The following is an 18,033-nucleotide window of genomic DNA, read 5'->3' as shown; positions in this document are numbered from 1 at the left end:
AATAGCTGTGCAGAGACGCTCCCCATCCAACCTGAAAGAGCTTGAGAGGATCTGCAGAGAAGAATGGGAGAAACTCCCCAAATACAGGTGTGCCATGCTTGCAGGGTAATACCCAAGAAGACTTGAGGATGTAATCGCTGCCAGTTGTTTTTAATGTGCAAAAATAAAAAAGTTTGGGGTATTGTGTGTAGATTGACAAAATGTTGAAAAAGTCCAGGGGTCTGAATACTTTACGAATGCACTGTATGTACCCACATCTCTGTATTTCTCTATGTGTGTGGGCGATATTTCCCTCTGCCTGTATCTAGGTATGTTGGGGGGGGGGGGGGGGGAGAGAGAGAGAAAAAGAGAGAGAAAGAGAGAGAGGTACAGTAGAGGAAGAGAGAGAGACAGAGAGAGACAGTAGAGGAAGAGAGAGAGAGAGAGAGAGAGACAGAGAGAGCGAGAGAGAGAGAGAGGGAGAGAGAGAGACAGTAGAGGAAGAGAGAGAGAGAGAGACAGAGAGAGAGAGAGAGAGAGAGAGAGAGAGAGAGAGAAGAGGCAACCATGCTGATCTAATTGTAGACAAAGAGCTGCATTAGCACTTGCTGCCTCGTCAGGCTCTGAAAGGGGCCTTCGTCTGCGAGTCGTGACTCTGCATGTCACTGAGGAGATGGATACTGACAGCTGTGTGAAGTGCCATTATAAATAGCACCAGCCCCTGCCTGCCTGCCTCTCCCCTGCACATGACTCAGGGGGGAGTAGAAGACACTGACACCTGCATGTTAAACAGTAGTCTGATAATGTCAGCCTCTACCACACACACACACACAAGTTGTCAGCCTCTCTACCCTAGTAATGTGGAGCCCTGGCACACACACTCATACACACACAGTATGTCTGCCATGCTGCTATGCTGCCACGTTCACTCATTCACCAGATGTTCCCCTTGTTTACTAGCATGATCAGGGATCATCTCTCCTCTGAGCTGAGGAGACAAAATGTGTGATCAATCACTGGGACAAACTGGCATGGCTGACATCACTGCCCCCCTCTACCCTCACAAGCCTCCAGCGGCATGCCGTTCCTGCTTTGTCGGGCCATTAAAAAAAACACTAAAAATCTGTCATTCAATTTTTTTGAGCAGTCACAGATGGTGTATCAGCCGACAGTGGGCCTGGCCTGACCTGCTGGGGCTGTCTAAAATCTTGTATCCCGTGACTTTCTGTTCCAGGTCTCACAATATGGATGACACCCCCCATTCTCTCTCCTCTCCCCCCTTCTTCACATATTTAAAAGGCTGTGTCATAAAATGAAGCTGTAAAATGTTTTTACTTCCCCTGAGCTGGGCACCAGTGAAATATTAGAGCATAATTGAACATCAGAAAGGGAAGCCAGGGGGGCCAGAGAGAGCTGAGTGTGGTGAGAGAGTGTCTTCTCTCTGCTTAAAAGTCCTATGTACTTTGGAGAGAGACTCGTACATTTCCTCAGTGAAAACAATGTACTGAGCAAATGTCAAATTGGCTTTTTACCAAATTGCCATACGACAGACCACGTATTCACCCTGCACACCCTAATTGACAAACAAAAAAAACAAAAGCAAAGTCCTCTCATGCTTTGTTGATTTCAAAAAAGCTGTTGACTCAATTTGGCATGAGGGTCTGCTATACAAACTGATGGAAAGTGGTATTGGGGGAAAAACATAAAACATAATAAAATCCATGTACACAAACAACAAGTGCGTGGTTAAAATTGGGAAAAAACATTTATTTCCAAAGGGCCATGGGGTGAGACAGGGATGCAGCTTAAGCCATACCCTCTTTAACATGTATATCAACGAATTGGGGCACTAGAACAGTCTGCCACACCGGGCCTCACCCTACTAGAATCTAAAGTCAAATGTCTACTGTTTGCTGATGATCTGGTGCTTCTGTCACCAACCAAGGAGGGCCTATAGCAGCACCTAGATCTTCTGCACAGATTCCGTCAGACCTGGGCCCTGACAGTACATCCCAGTAAGACTAAAATAATGGTGTTCCAAAAAAGGTCCAGTTGCCAGGACCACAAATACAAATTCCATCTACATCGTTGCCCTAGAGTACACAAAAAAATGTATACATACCTCGGCCTAAACATTAGCGCAACAGGTAACTCCACAAAGCTGTGAACAAGCTGAGATACAAGGCAAGAAGAGCCTTCTATGCCATCAAAAGGAACATAAAATTTGACACACCAATTAGGATCTGGCTAAAAATACTTGAATCAGTTATAGAACCCACTGCCCTTTATGGATGTGAGGTCTGGGGTCTGCTCACCAACCAAGAATTCACAAAATGGGACAAACAGCAAATTGAGACTGCATGCAAAATTCAGCAAAAATATTCTCAGTGTACAACATAAAACACCAAATAATGCAAGCAGAAACAAATTAGGCCGATACCTGCTAATGATCAAAATCCATAAAAAATCTGTTCAATTCTACAACCACATAAAAGGAAGTGATTCCCAAACCTTCCATAACAAAGCCATCACCTACAGATAGATGAACCTGGAGAAGAGTCCCCTAAGCAAGCTGGTCCTGGGGCTCTGTTCACAAACACAAATAGACCACACAGAGCCACAGGACAGCAACATAACTAGACTCAACCAAATCATGAGAAAACAAAAAGATAATTACTTGACACATTGGAAAGAAAATAAACTGAGCACGCTAGAATGCTATTTGGCAGTAAAAAGAGAGTACATACACAGTGGCAGAATACCTGACCAGTGTGACTGACCCACACTTAAGGAAAACTTTGACTATGTACAGACTCTGTGTACATAGCCTTGCTATTGAGAAAGGCCGCCGTAGGCAGACCTGGCTCTCAAGAGAAGACAGGCTATGTGCACACTGCCCAAAAAATGAGGTGGAAACTGAGCTGCACTTCCTAACCTCCTGGCAAATGTATGCACATACTAGAGACGTATGTATATTTCCCTCAGATAACATAGATCCACAAAGAATTTGAAAACAAACCCAATTTTGATAAACTCCCATATCTACTGTGTGAAATACCAGTGTGCCATCACAGCAGCCATATTTGTGACCTGCTGCCAAAAGAAAAGGGCAACCAGCGAAGAACAAACACCATTGTACATACAGCCCATAGTTCTGTTTATTTATTTTCCATTTTGTACTTGAACTATTTGCACATCGTTACAACACTGTTACAACACTAGGATGTGTACTCAAAGCATGTTCAGACCAACTGGCAAATGTCTTCACTGACATTTTCAACATCTCACTGACTGAGTTTGTAATACCTACAGTTGAAGTCGGAAGTTTACATACACTTAGGTTGGAGTCATTAAATCTCATTTTTCAACCACTCCACAAATTTCTTGTTAACAAACTATAGTTTTGGCAAGTCGGTTAGGACATCTACTTTGTGCATGACACAAGTAATTTTCCAACAATTGTTTACAGACAAATTATTTCACTTATAATTCACTGTATCACAATTCCTGTGGGTCAGAAGTTTACATACACTAAGTTGACTGTGCCTTTAATCAGCTTGGAAAATTCCAGAAAATGATGTAATGGCTTTAGAAGCTTCTGATAGGCTAATTGACATCATTTGAGTCAATTGGTGTACCTGTGGATGTATTGCAAGGCCTATCTTCAAAGTCAGTGCCTCTTTGCTTGACATCATGGGAAAATCAAAAGAAATCAGCCAAGACCTCAGAAAAAACATTGTAGACCTCCACAAGTCTGGTTCATCCTTGGGGGCAATTTCCAAATGCCTGAAGGTACCACGCTCATCTGTACAAACAATAGTACGCAAGTATAAACACCATGGGACCACGCAGCCATCATACCACTCAGGAAGGAGACACGTTCTGTCTCCTAGAGATGAACGTATTTTGGTTAGAAAAGGGCAAATCAATCCCAGAACAACAGCAAAGGACCTTGTGAAGATGCTAGAGGAAACAGGTACAAAAGTATCTATATCCACAGTAAAAACTAGTCCTATATCGACTTAACCTGAAAGGCCGCTCAGCAAGGATGAAGCCACTGCTCCAAAACCGCTATAAAAAAGTCAGACCACGGTTTGCAACTGCACATGGGGACAAAGATCGTACTTTTTGGAGAAATGTCCTCTGGTCTGAATACACAAAAATAGAACTGTTTGGCCATTGTTATGTTTGGAGTAAAAATGGGGAGGCTTGCAAGCCGAAGCACACCATCCCAACCGTGAAGCACGGGAGTGGCAGCATCATTTTGTGGGGGTGCTTTGCTGCAGGAGGGACTTGAGCACTTCACAAAATAGATGGCATCATGAGGGAGAAAATTATGTGGATATATTGAAGCAACATCTCAAGACATCAGTCAGGAAGTTAAAGCTTGGTCGCAAATGGGTCTTCCAAATGGACAATGACCCCAGCATACTTCCAAAGTTGTGGCAAAATGCCTTAAGGACAACAAAGTCAAGGTATTGGAGTGGCCATCACAAAGCCCTGACCTCAATTCTATAGAAAATGTGTGGGCAGAATTGAAAATGCGTGTGAGAGCAAGGAGGCCTACAAACCTGACTCAGTTACACCAGCTCTGTCAGGAGGAATGGGCCAAAATTCACCCAACTTATTGTGTGAAGCTTGTGGAAGGCTACCCGAAACGTTTGACCCAAGTTAAACAATTTAAAGGCAATGCTACTAAATACTAATTGAGTGTATGTAAACTTCTGACCCACTGGGAATGTGATGAAAGAAATAAAAGCTGAAATAAATCATTCTCTCTACAATTATTCTGACAATTATTCTGGTGATCCTAACTGACATAAATCAGGGAATTTTTACTAGGATTAAATGTCAGGAATTGTGAAAAACTGAGTTTAAATGTATTTGGCTAAGCTGTATGCAAACTTCCGACTTCAACTGTACATTTTTCAAGCAGACCACCATAGTCCCTGTGCCCAAGGAAGCAAAGGTTACCCGCCTAAATGATTACCGCCACGTAGCACTCACGTCGGTAGCCATGAAGTGCTATGAAAGCTGGTCATGGCTCACATCAACAGCACCCTCCCGGATACCCTAGACCCAATCCAATTCGCATTACGCCCCAACAGATCCACAGATGATGCAATCTCAATCGCACTCCACACATGGTCTTTCCCACCTGGACAAAAATAACGCCTATGTGAGAATGCTGTTCATTGACTCAGCTCAGCGTTCAACACCATAGTGCCCACGTAGCTCATCACTAAGCTAAGGACTCTGGGACTAAACACCTCCCTCCGCAACTGGATCCTGGACTTCCTGGGGTAGGCACCAACACGTCTGCCACACTGATCCTCAACACTGGGGCCCCTCAGGGGTGTGTACTTAGTCCCCTCCTGTACTCCCTGTTCACCCACACTGGGTAGCCAAACACGACTCCAACACCATCATTAAGTTTGCCTATGACACAACAGTGGTAGGCCTGATCACTGACAACGATAAGACAGCCTATAGGGAGGAGCTCAGAGAACTGTCAGTGTGGTGCCAGGACAACAACCTCTCCCTCAATGTGAGCAAGACAAAGGAGATGATCGTGGACTACAGGAAAAGGAGGGCCGAACAGTCCCCCATTAACATCAACAGGGCTGTAGTGGAGCGGGTCGAGAGTTTCAAGTTCCTTGTTGTCCACATCACCAACGATCTATCATGGTCCAAACATTCCAAGACAGTTGTGAAGAGGGCACGACAAAACCTTTTCCCCATCAGGAGACTGAAAAGATTTGGCATGGTTCCCCAGATCCTCAAAAAGTTCTACAGCTGCACCATCGAGAGCATCCTGACCAGTTGCATCACCGCCTGGTACGGCAACTGCTCGGCATCTGACCGTAAGGCGCTACAGAGGGTAGTGCGTATGGCCCAGTACATCACTGGGGCCAAGCTTCCAGCAATCCAGGACCTATATAATAGGCGGTGTCAGAGGAAAGTCCATAAAACTGTCAAGAGACTCCAGTCACCCAATCAGACTGTTTTCTCCGCTACCGCACGGCAAGCAGTACCGGAGCGCCATATCTAGGACCAAAAGGCTCCTTAACAGCTTCTACCCCCAAGCCATACCATAAGGCTGCTGAATAATTATCGAATGGCCACCGGACTATTACATTGACCCCCCACACCATTTGTTTTGTACACTGCTGCTGCTTATTATCTATGCATAGTCACTTCACCCCCACCTACAGGTACCCCCTGTATATAGCCTCGTTATTGCTATGTTATTGTGTTACTTTTTATAATTTTTTACTTTAGTTTATTTGGTAAATATTTTCTTAACTCTTCTTGAACTGCACTGTTGGTTAAGGGCTTGTAAGTAAACATTTCATGGTAAGGCCTACACTTGTTGTATTCGGCGCAGTGTATTCGGCGGGGTGACAAATACAGTTTGATTTGTATATAGACATCCTATGACATTTGAAATGTCTTTATTCTTTTGGAAATTCTGTGAGTGTAATGTTTACTGTTAATTTTGATTGTTTATTTCGCTTTTGTTTATTATCTACTTCGCTTGCTTTGGCAATGTATGTTTCCCATGCCAATAAAGCCCTTGAATTGGATTGAATTGAGAGAGAGAGAGAGAGAGAGAGAGAGAGAGAGAGAGAGAGAGAGAGAGAGAGAGAGAGAGAGAGAGAGAGAGAGAGAGAGAGAGAGAGAGAGAGAGAGAGAGAGAGAGAGAGAGAGAGAGAGAGAGAGAGAGACAGACAGAGCGAGTAATTCCCTTCATTAGCCTAAGTGGTTGTCTTCATGTAATGCTTGCAATCAGGCTGGTTTTTTCTTTTCTTCCTTTGTTAGGGGGCTGCAGGGCTGTGGTGTCTACATGACGGGACTCATACTTACATTTATACTTCTCCTGAACATCCGCATTGCACAGGCTCACCAGTCCCGTCTTGAAGGAGAGGACGCGCATCTTCCCATTGCGACCACTTAGGAGAAAGGAGGAGGGCAGGTCAGAGAGAGAGAGAGAGAGAGACATTTTTGTATATATACAGTGCATTCAGAAAGTATTCAGGCCCCTTGACTTTTTCCACATTTTGTTAAATTACATTTTTATTCCAAAATTGATTAAATACATGTTTTTTTCTCATCAATCTACACACAATACCCCATAACAACAAAGTGAAAATAAGTTCAGAAATGTTTGCAAATGTATTAAAGATAAAAACAGAAATAACTTATTTACACAATAGTATTCAGACCCTTTGGTATGAGGCTCGAAATTGAGCTCAGGTGCATTCTGTTTCCATTGATCATCCTTGAGATGTTTCTACAACTTCATTGGACATGGACATGATTTGGAAAGGCACACACCTGTCTATATAAAGGTCCCACAGTTGACAGTGCATGTCAGAGCAAAAACTAAACCATGAGGTCGAAGGAATTGTCCGTAGAGCTTCGAGACCGGATTCTGTCGAGGTACAGATTTGGGGAAGGGTACGAAAACATCTCTGCAGCACTCCACCAATCAGGCCTTTATGATAGAGTGGCCAGACAGAAGCCACTCCTCAGTAAAATGCACGACAGCCCGCTGAGAGTTTGCCAAAAGGCACCTAAAGGACTCTCAGACCATGATAAACAAGATTCTCTGGTCTGATGAAACCAAGATTGAATTCTTTGGACTGAATGTCAAGCATCACGTCTGGAGGAAACCTGGCACCATCCCTAAGTTAAAGCATGATGGTGGCAGCATCATGCTGTGGGGATGTTGTTCAGTGTCAGGGACTGGGAGACTAGTCAGGATCGAGGGAAAGATGAACGAAGCAAAGTACAGAGAGTTCCTTGATGGTCTGGAGCGCTCAGGTCCTCTGACCGGGGTGAAGGTTCACCTTCCAACAACCCAAAACACACAGCCAAGGACAAGACTGATCCCACAGCTTAGACATTTAAAGGTTAATCAATAAAAAATATTAATAACATTCCACCCATAAGGCCACTCGGTCATTTGACTGCAAGAAAGGGCTATTGACAGTGTGGAAGACCAGGAAAAAAGAGCTGCCGGGGGGGTCCAGACCCTAGAGCTGTGCTGCTGCGGGCTCCAGCCACACTGGAGCATGTACACTGAGTATACAAAACATTAAGAACACCTGCTCTTTCCATGACAGACTGACCAGGTGAATACAGGTGAAAGCTATGATCCCTTATTGATGTCACTTGTTAATTCCATGTCAATCAGTGTAGATGAAGGGGAGGAAACAGGTTAAAGAAGGATGTTTAAGCTTTGAGACAATTGAGACATGGATTGTGTGTGTGTGCCATTCAGAGCGTGATTGGGCTACAAAAAAATGTAAGTGCCTTTGAACTGGGTATGGTTGTAGGTGCCAGGCTCACTGGTTTGTGTCAAGAACTGCAATGCTGCTGGGTTTTTCACACACAACCGTTTCCCGGGTGTATCAATAAAGGACATCCAGCCAAATTTGACACAACTGTGGGAAGCATTGGAGTCAACATGGGCCAGCATCCCTGTGGAACGCTTTCGACACCTTGTAGAGTCCATGCCTCGACAAATTGAGGCTGTCCCGAAGGCTAAAGGAGCGATAACTCAACGCTCCCCATCCAACCTGAAAGAGCTTGAGAGGATCTGCAGAGAAGAAAGGACGAAACTCCCCAAACACAGGTGTGCCAAGCTTGTAGCGTCATACCCAAGAAAAGACAAATCAAAGTTGTATGGCTGAAACCTCCTCAACATGTTTTCCAATCAGTGGAGAGAGAAGAAGAGAGGAAGCCATCTTTGACTGTTGGGACACAGCCCATGACTAAGCTATACTTGTGCAAGACATGCTGGGAATTTTAGCGTAAGAGGCTGTAATCACTGCCAAAGGTGCTTCAACAAAGTACTGAGTAATGGGTCTGAATACTTATGTAAATGTAATATTTCAGTTATTAATAAATACAAAAATGCAAACATGTCTAAAAACCTGTTTTTGCTTTGTGTTTATGGAGTATTGTGTGTAGATTGATGAGGGGAAAAAACGATTTAATCAATTTGAATAAGGCTGTAACGAAACATTATTTTCTACATTGTTGAATAATTGTGATGACATCAAAAAGATGGCACCAAAAAAATGTTAAGCAAATCAAAATGTAATTAATATTTGAGATTCTTCAAAGTAGCCACCCTTTTCCTTGATGACAGATTTGCACACTATTGGCATTCTCTCAACCAGCATAACCTGGAATGCTTTTCCAACAGTCTTGAAGGAGTTCCCACATATTCTGAGGACTTGTTGGCTGCCATTCCTTCACTCTGCGGTCTAACTCATCCCAAACCATCTCAATTGGGTTGAGGTTGAGTGATTGTCGGGGCCAGGTCATCTGATGCAGCATTCCATCACTCTCCTTCTGCGTCTCACAAAGACGTGGCAGTTGGAACCAAAAATCTTAAATTTGGACTCATCAGACCAAAAGACAGATTTCCACAGGTCTAATGTCCATTGCTCATGTTTCTTGGCCCAAGCAAGTCTATTCTTCTTATTGGTGTCTTTTAGTAGTGGTTTCTTTGCATCAATTCGACCATGAAGGCCTGATTCACGCAGTCTCCCCTGAACAGTTGATGTTGAGATGTGTCTGGTACTTGAACTCTGTGAATCCGGATTGGATTGAGACTATCACGTTCGTCTAATGAATTAACGGACCAAAGCGCCGCGTACGTAGAGTTCCACATATTTATTAGACAGTGAAACTTAGAAAAAACAAAACAATAAAGAATAAACTAAATGTGACGACAACGCAGTGCTAACAGGCAACTAAACATAAACAATATCCCATCACCCACAGGTGGAAAAATACAACTTAAGTATGATCCCCAATTAGAGACAACGAATACCAGCTGCCTCTAGTTGGGAATCATACACAAACACCAACATAGAAAATCAAACCTAGAACCCCACATAGAAATACTAAACTAGACTAAAACCCCAAGTCACGCCCTGACCTACTCGACCATAGAAAATACAGGCTTTCTATGGTCAGGACGTGACAAAGACATCTCTAGCTTAAACTGACAGATTTTAAAGGGGGATTGTTTTATTATGTTACTTAGATTGACGCACGGGCTCTTAATTATAAACTTTATCAAATAAAAAACAACACAAATCTGGCATTTCTATGTTAAACAGTTTTGTTTTATTTCAGTCTTCTGTGATGTTTATAAAGTGTAATATTGGGACGCAACTCAAAATGGAATATATTTCAAATCTATATCTGACATAGCAAGTGTCTTCTTTTTTTTTGTTGCCCATGACAATATGTGTGAGGTGTATACTTTCGTTTCAAAGTAGATTTGTTTAAGACTACCAAGAGACACTCTGTGTGACACTGACTTAGCCCATTGTAGTCTAAGTTTAATGCCTGCCCCAACAAGTAGTTTACTAGGCAGTCTCTTCGCTTGTTGGCTACACCATACATAGGCCCTCCAACGTATAGGTTAAGAGTCAGCCCCGACCCCAGGCCTGCTGACCACCCACCCAGGACAGAAAACACCACAGATGCTCCACAGACACCCCCTCCGCACTGATGGATCATAGCGATAGCCCCGTGAATAAAGAGAGAGAGAGAACGAGAGAGAGCGAGAGAGAGCGAGAGAGAGCGAGAGAGAGCGAGAGAGAGCGAGATAGATAGATATAAAGAGAGATAGAGAAAGAGAGACAAGAGAGTACTATAAAAGTCAGAGTGACATGATTAGGGTTTCACACTCAGGGGCTTATGAAAAGTAGAGCAATATGCCAAAACAAACACACTTACGGAAGCAAACAGATACATAAACTAAGCCATTACACTGACAGAACTAGCGGATGACAAGAAAAGGCAGGAACAGATCCACTCAGATGAATAAACAGTGTCCTCTGACCAATGGCAAGGCCATAGAGTTGGGTTGGGACTGGGAGGGCCGGGACCTGAACTAAATGGGTCACATTATATCTGTGTGTCTGAGGGGCACAGGGACACTCTTCCACTAGACGCAGGGGGAGGACAGGACTGCTGTTACTGGCTTGAGTTGGGAGCTTTGCTTTTCTCTGCCTTGACAACATTATAGTCAGATGGAAGGGATTAGAGTCAGTGAGAGAACATTAGAGACAGTGGTAGTCAATGTCAGTGTGAGAGACATTGTGAGAGACCATTCCCTGTCATTATGGTCACTGTTACAGTGCGCCCAAAAGACCTAGGGGAGTCCTAGGGGGAGACAGGGGCAGACCTAGGAGAGGCAGGGGAGACCTAGGGAGAGACATAGGAGAGGCACGGGAGACAAAGGAGAGGCAGGGGAGACATAGCAGAGGCAGGGGAGACCTAAGGAGAGACATAGGAGAGGCACGGGAGAAAGAGGAGAGGCGGGGGAGACATAGGAGAGGCGGGGGGAGACATAGGAGAGGCAGGGGAGACCTAGGAGAGGCAGGGGAAGACATAGGAGAGGTAGGGGAGACAAAGGAGAGGCGGGGGGAGACATAGGAGAGGCAGGGGAGACCTAGGAGAGGCAGGGGAAGACATAGGAGAGGTAGGGGAGACAAAGGAGAGGCGGGGGGAGACATAGGAGAGGCAGGGGAGACATAGGAGCGAGACATAGGAGAGGCAGGGGAGACATAGGAGAGGCAGGGGGAAACATAGGAGAGGCAGGGGGAAACATAGGAGAGGCAGGGGGAAACATAGGAGAGGCAGGGGAGACATAGGAGAGGCAGGGGGAAACATAGGAGAGGCAGGGGGAAACATAGGAGAGGCAGGGGAACATAGGAGAGGCAGGGGGAAACATAGGAGAGGCAGGGGAAACATAGGAGAGGCAGGGGGAAACATAGGAGAGGCAGGGGGAAACATAGGAGAGGCAGGGGAGACATAGGAGAGGCAGGGGGAAACATAGGAGAGGCAGGGGAGACATAGGAGAGGCAGGGGGAAACATAGGAGAGGCAGGGGAGACATAGGAGAGGCAGGGGAGACATAGGAGAGGCAGGGGAGACATAGGAGAGGCAGGGGAGACATAGGAGAGGCAGGGGAGACATAGGAGAGGCAGGGGAAACATAGGAGAGGCAGGGGAGACATGGGAGAGGCAGGGGAGACATAGGAGAGGCAGGGGAGACATAGGAGAGGCAGGGGGAGACATAGGAGAGGCAGGGGAGACATAGGAGAGGCAGGGGAGACATAGGAGAGGCAGGGGAGACATAGGAGAGGCAGGGAAGACATAGGAGAGGCAGGGGAGACATAGGAGAGGCAGGGGGAAACAAAGGAGAGGCAGGGGAGACATAGGAGAGGCAGGGGAAACAAAGGAGAGGCAGGGGAGACATAGGAGAGGCAGGGGAAACATAGGAGAGGCAGGGGAAACAGGAGAGGCAGGGGAAACATAGGAGAGGCGGGGAAACATAGGAGAGGCGGGGGAAACATAGGAGAAGCAGGGGGAAACATAGGAGAGGCAGGGGGAAACATAGGAGAGGCAGGGGAGACATAGGAGAGGCAGGGGGAAACATAGGAGAGGCAGGGGGAAACATAGGAGAGGCAGGGGGAAACATAGGAGAGGCAGGGGGAAACATAGGAGAGGCAGGGGGAAACATAGGAGATGCAGGGGAAACATAGGAGAGGCAGGGGGAAACATAGGAGAGGCAGGGGGAAACATAGGAGAGGCAGGGGGAAACATAGGAGAGGCGGGGGGAAACATAGGAGAGGCAGGGGGAAACATAGGAGAGGCAGGGGGAAACATAGGAGAGGGAGGGGGAAACATAGGAGAGGCAGGGGGAAACATAGGAGAGGCAGGGGGAGACATAGGAGAGGCAGGGGGAAACATAGGAGAGGCAGGGGAAACATAGGAGAGGCAGGGGGAAACATAGGAGAGGCAGGGGAAACATAGGAGAGGCAGGTGGAAACATAGGAGAGGCAGGGGAAACATAGGAGAGGCAGGGGAAACAGGAGAGGCAGGGGAAACATAGGAGAGGCGGGGGGAAACATAGGAGAGGCAGGGGGAAACATAGGAGAGGCAGGGGAAACATAGGAGAGGCAGGGGAAACATAGGAGAGGCAGGGGGAAACATAGGAGAGGCACGGGAGACAAAGGAGAGGCAGGGGAGACCTAGGGAGAGACATAGGAGAGGCACGGAGACAAAGGAGAGGCGGGGGAGACATAGGAGAGGCAGGGGGAAACATAGGAGAGGCAGGGGAGACATAGGAGAGGCAGGGGGAAACATAGGAGAGGCAGGGGGAAACATAGGAGAGGCAGGGGGAAACATAGGAGAGGCAGGGGGAAACATAGGAGAGGCAGGGGGAAACATAGGAGATGCAGGGGAAACATAGGAGAGGCAGGGGGAAACATAGGAGAGGCAGGGGGAAACATAGGGAGGCAGGGGGAAACATAGGAGAGGCGGGGGAAACATAGAAGAGGCAGGGGGAAACATAGGAGAGGCAGGGGGAAACATAGGAGAGGGAGGGGAAACATAGGAGAGGCAGGGGGAGACATAGGAGAGGCAGGGGAAACATAGGAGAGGCAGGGGAAACATAGGAGAGGCAGGGGGAAACAAGGAGAGGCAGGGGAAACATAGGAGAGGCAGGTGGAAACATAGGAGAGGCAGGGGAAACATAGGAGAGGCAGGGGAAACAGGAGAGGCAGGGGAAACATAGGAGAGGCAGGGGAAACATAGGAGAGGCGGGGGGAACATAGGAGAGGCAGGGAAACATAGGAGAGGCAGGGGAAACATAGGAGAGGCGGGGGGAAACATAGGAGAGGCAGGGGGAAACATAGGAGAGGGAGGGGGAAACATAGGAGAGGCAGGGGGAAACATAGGAGAGGCAGGGGGAGACATAGGAGAGGCAGGGGGAAACATAGGAGAGGCAGGGGAAACATAGGAGAGGCAGGGGGAAACATAGGAGAGGCAGGGGAAACATAGGAGAGGCAGGTGGAAACATAGGAGAGGCAGGGGAAACAGGAAGAGGCAGGGGAAACATAGGAGAGGCGGGGGGAAACATAGGAGAGGCGGGGGGAAACATAGGAGAGGCAGGGGGAAACATAGGAGAGGCAGGGGAAACATAGGAGAGGCAGGGGAAACATAGGAGAGGCAGGGGGAAACATAGGAGAGGCACGGGAGACAAAGGAGAGGCAGGGGAGACCTAGGGAGAGACATAGGAGAGGCACGGGAGACAAAGGAGAGGCGGGGGGAGACATAGGAGAGGCGGGGGGAGACATAGTCGAGGCAGGGGAGACCTAGGAGAGGCAGGGGGAGACATAGGAGAGGTAGGGGAGACAGAGGAGAGGCGGGGGGTAGACATAGGAGAGGCAGGGGAGACATAGGAGCGAGACATAGGAGAGGCAGGGGAAACATAGGAGAGGCAGGGGGAAACATAGGAGAAGCAGGGGGAAACATAGGAGAGGCAGGGGGAAACATAGGAGAGGCAGGGGAGACATAGGAGAGGCAGGGGGAAACATAGGAGAGGCAGGGGGAAACATAGGAGAGGGCAGGGGGGAAACATAGGAGAGGGAGGGGGAAACATAGCAGAGGGAGGGGGAAACATAGGAGAGGCAGGGGGAAACATAGGAGAGGCAGGGGGAGACATAGGAGAGGCAGGGGGAAACATAGGAGAGGCAGGGGAAACATAGGAGAGGCAGGGGGAAACATAGGAGAGGCAGGGGAAACATAGGAGAGGCAGGTGGAACATAGGAGAGGCAGGGGAAACATAGGAGAGGCAGGGGAAACAGGAGAGGCAGGGGAAACATAGGAGAGGCGGGGAAACATAGGAGAGGCGGGGGAAACCTAGGGAGAAGCAGGGGGAAACATAGGAGAGGCAGGGGGAAACATAGGAGAGGCAGGGGGAAACATAGGAGAGGCAGGGGAGACATAGGGAGAGGCAGGGGAAACATAGGAGAGGCAGGGGGAAACATAGGAGAGGCAGGGGAAACATAGGAGAGGCAGGGGAAACATAGGAGAGGCAGGGGGAAACATAGGAGAGGCACGGGAGACAAAGGAGAGGCAGGGGAGACCTAGGGAGAGACATAGGAGAGGCACGGGAGACAAAGGAGAGGCGGGGGAGACATAGGAGAGGCGGGGGGAGACATAGTCGAGGCAGGGGAGACCTAGGAGAGGCAGGGGGAGACATAGGAGAGGTAGGGGGAGACAGAGGAGAGGCGGGGGTAGACATAGGAGAGGCAGGGGAGACATAGGAGCGAGACATAGGGAAGAGGCAGGGGAAACATAGGAGAGGCAGGGGGAAACATAGGAGGAGGCAGGGGGACACATAGGAGAGGCAGGGGAGACATAGGAGGGCAGGGGAGAATAGGAGAGGCAGGGGAGACATAGGAGAGGCAGGGAAGACATAGGAGAGGCAGGGGAGACATAGGAGAGGCAGGGGGGGAGGAAGGCACAAAGGAGAGGCAGGGGAGACATAGGAGAGGCAGGGGAACAAAGGAGAGGCAGGGGAGACATAGGAGAGGCAGGGGGAAACATAGGAGAGGCAGGGGAAACAGGAGAGGGCAGGGGAAAACATAGGAGAGGAGGGAGGAAACATAGGAGAGGCGGGGGAAACATAGGAGAAGCAGGGGGAAACATAGGAGAGGCAGGGGGAAACATAGGAGAGGCAGGGGAGACATAGGAGAGGCAGGGGGGAAACATAGGAGAGGCAGGGGGAAACATAGGAGAGGCAGGGGGAAACATAGGAGAGGCATCGGGAAACATAGGAGAGGCAGGGGGAAACATAGGAGATGCAGGGGAAACATAGGAGAGGCAGGGGGAAACATAGGAGAGGCAGGGGGAAACATAGGAGAGGCAGGGGGAAACATAGGAGAGGCGGGGGGGAAACATAGGAGAGGCAGGGGGAAACATAGGAGAGGCAGGGGGAAACATAGGAGAGGCAGGGGGAAACATAGGAGAGGCAGGGGGAAACATAGGAGAGGCAGGTGGAAACATAGGAGAGGCAGGGGAAACATAGGAGAGGCAGGGGAAACAGGAGAGGCAGGGGAAACATAGGAGAGGCGGGGAAACATAGGAGAGGCGGGGGGAAACATAGGAGAAGCAGGGGGAAACATAGGAGAGGCAGGGGGAAACATAGGAGAGGCAGGGGGAAACATAGGAGAGGCAGGGGAGACATAGGAGAGGCAGGGGGAAACATAGGAGAGGCAGGGGGAAACATAGGAGAGGCAGGGGAAACATAGGAGAGGCAGGGGAAACATAGGAGAGCAGGGGGAAACATAGGAGAGGCACGGGAGACAAAGGAGAGGCAGGGGAGACCTAGGGAGAGACATAGGAGAGGCACGGGAGACAAAGGAGAGGCGGGGGAGACATAGGAGAGGCGGGGGGGAGACATAGTCGAGGCAGGGGAGACCTAGGAGAGGCAGGGGGAGACATAGGAGAGGTAGGGGAGACAGAGGAGAGGCGGGGGTAGACATAGGAGAGGCAGGGGAGACATAGGAGCGAGACATAGGAGAGGCAGGGGAAACATAGGAGAGGCAGGGGGAAACATAGGAGAGGCAGGGGGAAACATACAGTGCCTTGCGAAAGTATTCGGCCCCCTTGAACTTTGCGACCTTTTGCCACATTTCAGGCTTCAAACATAAATATATAAAACTGTATTTTTTTGTGAAGAATCAACAACAAGTGGGACACAATCATGAAGTGGAACGACATTTATTGGATATTTCAAACTTTTCGAACAAATCAAAAACTGAAAAATTGGGCGTGCAAAATTATTCAGCCCCCTTAAGTTAATACTTTGTAGCGCCACCTTTTTCTGCGATTACAGCTGTAAGTCGCTTGGGGTATGTCTCTATCAGTTTTGCACATCGAGAGACTGAATTTTTTTCCCATTCCTCCTTGCAAAACAGCTCGAGCTCAGTGAGGTTGGATGGAGAGCATTTGTGAACAGCAGTTTTCAGTTCCTTCCACAGATTCTCGATTGGATTCAGGTGTGGACATTGACTTGGCCATTCTAACACCTGGATATGTTTATTTTTGAACCGTTCCATTGTAGATTTTGCTTTATGTTTTGGATCAATGTCTTGTTGGAAGACAAATCTCCGTCCCAGTCTCAGGTCTTTTGCAGACTCCATCAGGTTTTCTTCCAGAATGGTCCTGTATTTGGCTCCATCCATCTTCCCATCAATTTTAACCATCTTCCCTGTCCCTGCTGAAGAAAAGCAGGCCCAAACCATGATGCTGCCACCACCATGTTTGACAGTGGGGATGGTATATTCAGGGTGTTGAGCTGTGTTGCTTTTACGCCAAACATAACGTTTTGCATTGTTGCCAAAAAGTTCAATTTTGGTTTCATCTGACCAGAGCACCTTCTTCCACATGTTTGGTGTGTCTCCCAGGTGGCTTGTGGCAAACTTTAAACAACACTTTGTATGGATATCTTGAAGAAATGGCTTTCTTCTTGCCACTCTTCCATAAAGGCCAGATTTGTGCAATATACGATTGATTGTTGGCCTATGGACAGAGTCTCCCACCTCAGCTGTAGATCTCTGCAGTTCATCCAGAGTGATCATGGGCCTCTTGGCTGCATCTCTGATCAGTCTTCTCCTTGTATGAGCTGAAAGTTTAGAGGGACGGCCAGGTCTTGGTAGATTTGCAGTGGTCTGATACTCCTTCCATTTCAATATTATCGCTTGCACAGTGCTCCTTGGGATGTTTAAAGCTTGGGAAATCTTTTTGTATCCAAATCTGGCTTTAAACTTCTTCACAACAGTATCTCGGACCTGCCTGGTGTGTTCCTTGTTCTTCATGATGCTCTCTGCACTTTTAACGGACCTCTGAGACTATCACAGTGCAGGTGCATTTATACGGAGACTTGATTACACACAGGTGGATTGTATTTATCATCATTAGTCATTTAGGTCAACATTGGATCATTCAGAGATCCTCACTGAACTTCTGGAGAGAGTTTGCTGCACTGAAAGTAAAGGGGCTGAATAATTTTGCACGCCAAATTTTTCAGTTTTTGATATGTTAAAAAAGTTTGAAATATCCAATAAATGTCGTTCCACTTCATGATTGTGTCCCACTTGTTGTTGATTCTTCACAAAAAAATACAGTTTTATATCTTTATGTTTGAAGCCTGAAATGTGGCAAAAGGT

General features: G+C 47.7%; 1 protein-coding gene across 1 annotated transcript in view; it reads right to left on the bottom strand.

The window, feature by feature from the left end:
* Positions 1-18,033, bottom strand: part of LOC109905125 (dystrophin-related protein 2) — a 125,778-nt gene that overhangs the window by 26,843 nt on the left and 80,902 nt on the right. Inside the window, 1 exon segment of the mRNA XM_031790061.1 lies at positions 6,847-6,932. Coding sequence (XP_031645921.1) covers positions 6,847-6,932 — 86 coding nt within the window.

This window comes from Oncorhynchus kisutch, linkage group LG15, assembly GCF_002021735.2.
Source record: "Oncorhynchus kisutch isolate 150728-3 linkage group LG15, Okis_V2, whole genome shotgun sequence".
Lineage (NCBI taxonomy): Eukaryota > Metazoa > Chordata > Actinopteri > Salmoniformes > Salmonidae > Oncorhynchus > Oncorhynchus kisutch.
Note: the sequence above shows the minus strand (reverse complement) of the source record. Positions and strands in the feature narration are given on the sequence as shown.